The sequence below is a fragment of the Oncorhynchus keta genome, chromosome 8 (genome assembly GCF_023373465.1).
Source record: "Oncorhynchus keta strain PuntledgeMale-10-30-2019 chromosome 8, Oket_V2, whole genome shotgun sequence".
In the NCBI taxonomy this organism is placed as follows: Eukaryota; Metazoa; Chordata; class Actinopteri; order Salmoniformes; family Salmonidae; genus Oncorhynchus; species Oncorhynchus keta.
In genome coordinates this window covers 3252412-3260376 of record NC_068428.1, presented here as the reverse complement: position 1 = coordinate 3260376, position 7965 = coordinate 3252412, and the positions used below count along the sequence as shown (strand labels likewise).

Here is a 7965-nt window from a genome sequence, read left to right as displayed (position 1 = left end):
GGCCAATCGTGACTTTAAAACAGCTACAGAGTTCAATGGGGGATAGGAGAAAACTGAGGATGGATCAACAACATTGTAGTTACTCCACAATACTAACCTGACTGACAGAGTGACAAGAAGGAAGCCTGTACAGAATACAAATATTCAAAAACATCCATCCTGTTTGCAACAAGGCACTAAAGTAATAAAATAATTTGCAAAGCAATTCACGTTTTGTCCTGAAAACAAACTGTTGTGTTCTATTGGATATACCCTAAACATATTACTGAGTACCACTCTACATGTTTTAAAACATGGTGGTGACTGCATCATTTTATGGGTATGCTTGCAATCGTTAAGGACTGTGGAGTATTTCAGGATAAAAAATAAATGGAATGGAGCTAAGCACAGGCAAAATTCTAGAGGAAAACCGGTTAAATCTGCTTTCCACCAGACATTGGGAAATAACTTCACTTTTCAGCAGGACAATTTGTATTTTTTTATTTTACCTTTATTTAACTAGGCAAGCCAGTTAAGAACAAATTCTTATTTTCAATGACGGCCTAGGAACAGTGGGTTAACTGCCTGTTCAGGGGCAGAACGACAGATTTGTACCTTGTCAGCTCGGGGGTTTGAACTTGCAACCTTCCGGTTACTAGTCCAACGCTCTAACCACTAGGCGTAAAAGACAAGGCCAAATCTACACTGGAGTTGCTTATCAAGAAGACAGTGAATGTTCCTGAGTGGCCGAGTTACAGCTTTGACTTAATTATACTTGACAATCTATGGCAAGACCTGAAAATTGTGGTCCAGCAATGATCAACAACCAATTTTGACAGAGGTTGAAGAATTATGAAAATAATAAATGGGTAAATGTTGCACAACCCAGGTGAGGAAAGCTCTTGGACTTACAAAAGACTCACAGATGTCATTTCTGCCAAAGGTGGTTCCAACAAAGTATTGACTCAAGGGTGTGAATGCTTATATAAATTACATATTTATTTAATTTTCAATAAATTTGCAAAAATGTTACAAACATGTTTTCACTTTGTCATTATGGGGTATTGTGTGTAGAAAACACATTTAATCGATTTTGAATTCAGGCTGTAACACAACAAAATATGGATTAAGTCAAGGGGTATGAATAGCTTCTGAGCTTTAAAAAAGAGACTCTTACAGTATTTCTTTTTCTTCTTTTTCTTTTTTACAGATGTTTGGTCAACTTCTGTGGATTCAAAAACGTCTAAATAAATTTGAATGATTTTGTTGGTGTGAGGAGTACATTATTCGTAGGCCTACGTGTGTCTGATAGGTCTATACCTATCATAATCAATAGCTTATACAATGTGTTTGGACAATTAAAGGGTCCAACGTAATTAAGCATGCAATCAATAGTCTTTAAATACTACAGAAACTAAAAGGCTCCGCATGAAAATAATCCATCAGCCATGCCGTCAATGTATCAGCTAACCAAAGTAATCATCACTCCCTTAATCAAGCACACCAGGGATCCCTCAAAATTCATTGTTAGAAATGGTTTGTATTCTATTCAACTAGAAATATTATGAATTGAGTATGGTTTCCATATGGTCATTGTGCACATGCAGATTACACTATTTGCAATGATGGTAGAGTAGGTATATTCAAGCACAATTGGCAGATTTTCGGTGTTTTTAGCACATGTCTATCTATATAGGTTCATGTCTTCCAGTCCACGTTTCAATGACTGCAGGTAACTATTCGGATGGATAACAATGCGAATACCCTTGCAAATTAACGTTATATTGCAAACCTATATCACGGCCGAAAACGTGCACATCAGCACCAATCAGTAAATGCATTAAAAATAACTGTTCCTAAAGGCAAGTTAATTCTAGACATTATTCATCAAAAATGTTTAAACAGCGACGTCCTTGTCATAGAGAATAGCTTTGTTAGATTTTAATTTCCAAGCGCATGTTTGCTCCAAGAGTTCTCGTCGGTGTGACAAAGGTCCTCTTGACAGAAGTTCAACTCTAAAACCCGGAAAAGATTCGGTGAAGTAGCCTGGGCTAACATACACGCGAAGGAGGAGACCAATGAAATGGGGAAATAGTCTTGAGCCGCAGCCAACGAGATTGACGTAATGGACGCGTCAAATGAATCTCCGCACACTTGAGCCTTCGGGATGGACAAATGTTCCCTTATGGGACAAAAATCACTTCAGTACCTTTGCCCAAACTCGCCGTCTTCGATCATCTTACCAGAAATGAAAGGGCAGAGCTAAAGGAAAAACGCACAGCAAAACAAGTTTCCCCATCTCATGTGCAGAGGGGAGAGACCGCACTTTTCGGCCATTCTTAACTGCTAAAGGACAACATCTCACACCAAAGGCAATGGGTAAGCTCTCCCTACTGGGTACACACTGGTTGAATCAACGTAGTTTACACGTCATTTCAATGGAATTACTTTGAACTAACGCGGAAAAGACGTTCAACCGAGTTTTGTGCCCAGTGAGCCGTGATTAATTTGGCATGGACTCATCAAGAGAAAATATTTGCATACAAAGAGATTTAGAGGTTTTACCATTATATTGTACTATCCTATTCTCAAATGCGTGCATCCATGTATCATTCCAATGGCAGCGTCCATGTCTTTGTTTCCATTTATTTTTTAACCCACATTTGGATTGAGCTGCTTTCCAAAGTTTGAGATCATTATAGGTCATTGGAAATTGTATTTGAAGGCCATAATAATACTAATGATATAGGTTAGATCAAGGATGGGGAATGGTGCTTTGGAAACGTGAGTGCGCACTTGTGCATTAAGCCATAAGCTACAGGCTATTGTGGTTATGCTATTCGTTTAAAACACGGTTACACTGATCTGTCGAGTCTATGCACCTCAATGCAATTCCTTATTTGTTTCTTGCAGATCATACATATGGAGAAGTAAACCAGCTTGGCGGGGTATTTGTCAACGGACGACCACTTCCAAATTCGATTCGGATCAGAATCGTGGAATTAGCTCAACTTGGAATACGACCGTGTGACATCAGTAGACAGCTTCGAGTCTCTCATGGCTGTGTGAGCAAGATACTTGCGAGATACAACGAGACGGGTTCGATACTGCCCGGTGCCATAGGAGGAAGTAAACCCCGGGTCACAACACCCAACGTGGTGAAAAGCATAAGGGATTACAAACAAGGAGACCCTGGAATATTTGCTTGGGAGATCAGGGACAGGCTTCTTGCAGATGCAGTGTGTGATAAGTATAACGTTCCCTCCGTCAGCTCCATAAGCCGTATTTTACGCAACAAAATAGGAAATCTTTCCCAGCCGGGCCAGTATGAGAACAGCAAGCCAATCCATCATCAGCTCTCCTACAACCACATGTACCCGTACTCATACCCCAGCGCAATGTCGCCCACTGGGACAAAAATTGGCAGCGGTCCCGGTATACCGGTCACGCCGGGCCATGTCAGCCTCTCCCGCCATGGTTGGCCTTCCGTGCACACAGTCAGCAACATTTTGGGCATCCGAGCCTTCATGGACCCTGCAGGTTGGTGGCTAAATTGAATTTGACTCTTGCAGCTCAGTTGTTTCTTCAGGAACTGCATTACTGAGTGCATACGCAGTTCCTAATTGGCAATATTTCCAGATGCATAATAGGTCAATATTTACGAATCAGTGTTTCTTGTCAATCAAACAGATATATCATACAATTCCATATGAATTAGAAACAACGTAAAACAACCAACTTATATTAAACGACATAGATTGATAAATAAAATAACATTATAGGTATAACTGTAAAATAGTGAAACGGTATTATGGGCCTAAAAGGCTACGCCTAAAATAGCCCTATACGTTAGTCATACAACTAATTTAAAAAATTGCCTATTGATAAAGGAGCCAAATTATACATCTGACATAAATATGGACGCTAAATCCTCTTGAAATGTGTCAATGGTCAAATAAGGCTAGCCTATCGGTGTGAGGACTACTTTGTGGTTTGGCTATTCGTAGGCCTACACATAGTTCTACATCGAACCCGTAGCCCATTGTGAACGTTAATGTAACGTCTTATTTTATTTGAGATATCATTGTTTCCCTTCAGAATATGCGTTATAATGTAACCAGGTCTCTATAAATCGAAGAGGCAAACACTGTAGGTGTCAAATAAACAAGAATGTTTAAAATATTAAATGTTGTTCTAAAATTTCATAGAAATTTAGATCTTACAAAAACATGGCATTGAACACATTGTGGCCACAAACATTCGATCTGATTTTAGAAAATAAAGATTGGTTGAAGTGTGTGTAACGAAGAATTTCCACACGAAATTACCTAAATCAAAAACAATGATAATCATAGCATGTCTTTGTGCAAGAGGCATGTTGTCATCAGCAGAGGTGTATCTGAAAATATCGATACAAATCGAATAAAACCTCAAATGGTTTGTAGACTTAATAATGTTACATTCTATACTGAAACATTTCCCACAGCCATCGCTGGAGCTGAGGGGTACCCATCAAAAATGGAGGAGTGGGCGAGCGTAAACAGAGCGACGTTTTCCTCAGCTCATGGTGTCAACGGAATAGAGAAATCATCCCTAGAGGCAGACATCAAGTTTCCTCAGGTACATTTATGAATCAAATACACAAACAATACACAAACCACGAATATGTTCATAGTTTGATCAGAAATCCGTTTCCACTACATTTCCTCTGTAAATACAATGCACGCATAAAAGTGTTAGGGCGTTTTGCTTCTCTGTGCTTAAAATGCTTTATTTTCTTGGTTTCCTCTCCAGTCTTCTTCAAACCTATCTAGTTATGCTTGTGCCTACTCTCCCCCAAACCAATACGGGGTGTATGGTGGACCAGCAGGTAACTATATGACAACGGGACACCACTGGCAGTCTCAAAGCACAAGTCTTGCCCACCCCAACAGCGAAGCAACGATGCAAGGTGGAGACCTCCACATGGCGATGTCCTTCAAACACTCAGCACGAGAAGGTAAGCCATGCAGTCTCTGTACTTAGCTACACGTTTTTACATTTCAAATATGCAGGTGATATTTGAATGCAGAACAGTGGCAGGCGCGGCTTAAGGCAGCTGTCAATCAAACACCAGCAATTTGTAAATGCCCTCGTCAAAAAAAAAAATATATATATATATATATATTAGGGCTTGTGGGTCGAAAGCTAACGACCCAACAGTAGGTGCCCAATTAGGGGGTCTAGGACAACAGTTGACATTTAGAGAATGTCTGAACAGAGCAGGCGCTGTGTTGTGCGACTCATAAGGAAACCGTTAAGTCCTCTGGGAGAAGGCTTTGGAAGTGTAGGCTACTGTGCAAGTCGTTTTGGTCTACAGGTATAGCACAGCAGTACCCACTCAGGTGATGACTGTAGGCCTATAGGTTATTTTGAAGCCCCCATGAATAATATTTGAACAGGCCTATATGATTACTATAACGATTTCAACCTTACTCTTCAAAACTTTTAGGCCTACATATTCTTACAAATATAAAGTTGCAGTTATGATGTTCAAATTATGTTTATTCAATTTGCGAAGAAATGTTAGGCTATTTTATGTTCCTATTTGCAAGCTTTTAGTGCGTTTGCTTGACGACTAGGCCGATTTGGAAGGTTTTTATTTTTTACAGATACAAATGTCAGAGGTAATTTAATATAAATGAGAACAACCATGAAATTAGCGATGTCAATTAATTCATTCGACTTATTCACATTTTTTAAAATACGTCATGAAGATATAGCCTGATAAGCTAATTAATGTAACACCAATGAGCACCATTCTACATTAAATACTTGAGGAGGTCTACATGATCCATACATACTATGTTGGAAAATCGATGCTGATGTTTATCCAATCATTTTGATGTCAGTAGCTTGGCCTATGTCCCTATTATATTTTTGTGAAGAAAGATTGCTACATATGCTGAACAAAAATATAAAAGCAACATGCAACAATTTCAACAATTCAGTTTTTCCCCACAAAATATTGCTTAATTAAAGTTTCATCACCTGTCCTGGTGGGTGATCTAAGAAGATGCCGCAGGTGAAAAAGCCTGACGTGGAGGTCCTGGGGCTGGCGTGGATAAACGTGGTCTGCGGTTGTGAGACGGATTGGACATACTGCCAAATTCTACAAAACGAGGTGGCTTGTGGTAGAAAGATGAACCTTCAATTCTCTGGCAACGGCTCTGGTGGACATTCATGCAGTCAGCATGCCAATTGCATGCTCCCTCAAAACTTGAGACATCGGTGGCATTGTGTTGTGGGACAAAACGGCACATCTTAGACTGGTATTTTATTGACCCCCCCAGCACAAGGTGCACCTTTGTAATGGCCCTGCTGTTTTATCAGTTTATTGATATGCCTCACCTGTCAGGTGGATGGATTATCTTGGGAAATGAGAAATACTCACTAACAGGGATGTAAACAAATTTGCGCACAACATTTGAGAGAAATAAGCTTTTTGTGCATATGGAACATTTCTAGGATCTTTTATTTCAGCTCATGGGACCAACAGCTGCGTTTATATTTGTGTTCAGTAGTATATTTGGTCTACTATACAATGGACACATATGATTCCATAACCACTTGATAGGCTACTATTGACAGTCCAATAACCCTGATCTATGTCAGATGAGACATCAAAGATTACTCTGTCTAGATATCTCAATAATTAAAACGGCCAGCCCATGCCATATCTCTGTTGCTGCAGTTATGGTGAGGTATTGTATGGCGTTTTCTTTGGAGATTGTGTAGTGATATCTGCTCTTCTTGACACGGCTTTGGGACCCTACATCTAACACGCCTTTGTGTTCTCACTGTTCTGATGATGGAAAGAATTACGATTTATTTGTTCCATGAACGTATCTCTTGTTTGTTTTTCGCAGGAGACAGAAAACCTCCCGGTCCCTTGAGCAAGCACCAGCACGAGGCGTTGAGCGTACACGGACTATCTCTCCCGACCTCCGCTTCATAACCCAACGAAACCAACGGACCGTCAAGATCACAGGCAATGTAGCCGAAAGAAAATGCGTAAAATTAAAAAAGATTTCAAAAAATGCATAATCCACTAGTAGAATAATCGAATGTCGACATGAATGGTGGTGCAGTCTTGTTCACCTGCACCAATGCAGCGGTGTTGGGTTGATTAGGACATCATTATTATATATTTAAAATTCCACTCATTCAAAACTCATCCCAATCGAAATTGTGTAACACGAATTATGTAGCCAGCCTACAAGTCTCGACAGTTCCAACGCATTGTTTCTCACAACCGATGATAATCCTGCATGCTCTCTGGACCATCTCTATTTGTTTCGGCCTATGTCCTAAAAGGGACATTTAAAAATGTTAACAATATCATGTAGGCCTATTTGTAATTTTGTAAATTATATCTGCAGAAGCTGTATTATATATTTTTATAGCCTAACTGTGCTTAATAAAGGCATGCTAAACGGGAAATGCCTCGTTCATATGTTTGGATTTGCCTAATTCCTGCAGGTTTATGTTGTTGGCTCCTGGTAAAATGAAAATGATACATTTGCAGTTGGTAAAATACCTTCGTATAATGATGATTCAGTATAACAGTTTGTTTTCCTCCTGATGTGTCACTCACCATGCCTCCCTTCAAATTCGTGCAAACCAAGCTTTTCTGGAGTTAATGATGCTTTGCACTTTTCGGCGCCTTGCAAGATGGTATCTCTGTAGGCCGATACCTTTGGCCAGATGCCACCGCCAGGCTTGCCCCCCCCATCTGGGTAAGGAGGCTGGCCGCAATAGCTACCCAACAATCAGTCAAGAATAGAGACCAACACGCCCTTATTTGATATAGGCTCCAGACCATGACAAAAATCATACAATGACACATCTATTGGATAGCCTATTCCAAGACAAACACGAAACACCCGATAATCCAACATACAGTATCAGAACCGACTGTACACAATCCTCTGGAGCCCCTGATCA

General features: G+C 40.1%; 1 protein-coding gene across 1 annotated transcript; it reads left to right on the top strand.

The window, feature by feature from the left end:
- The first annotated feature begins 2058 nt into the window (after window positions 1-2058).
- Window positions 2059-7461, top strand: LOC118386691 (paired box protein Pax-1-like). The gene is made up of 5 exons (XM_035774420.2): window positions 2059-2358; window positions 2893-3519; window positions 4466-4599; window positions 4774-4978; window positions 6888-7461. The coding sequence occupies exons 1-5, from the start codon at window positions 2355-2357 to the stop codon at window positions 6974-6976; spliced, it is 1059 nt and encodes a 352-aa protein (XP_035630313.1). The 5' UTR covers window positions 2059-2354; the 3' UTR covers window positions 6977-7461.
- Window positions 7462-7965: the final 504 nt, after the last annotated feature.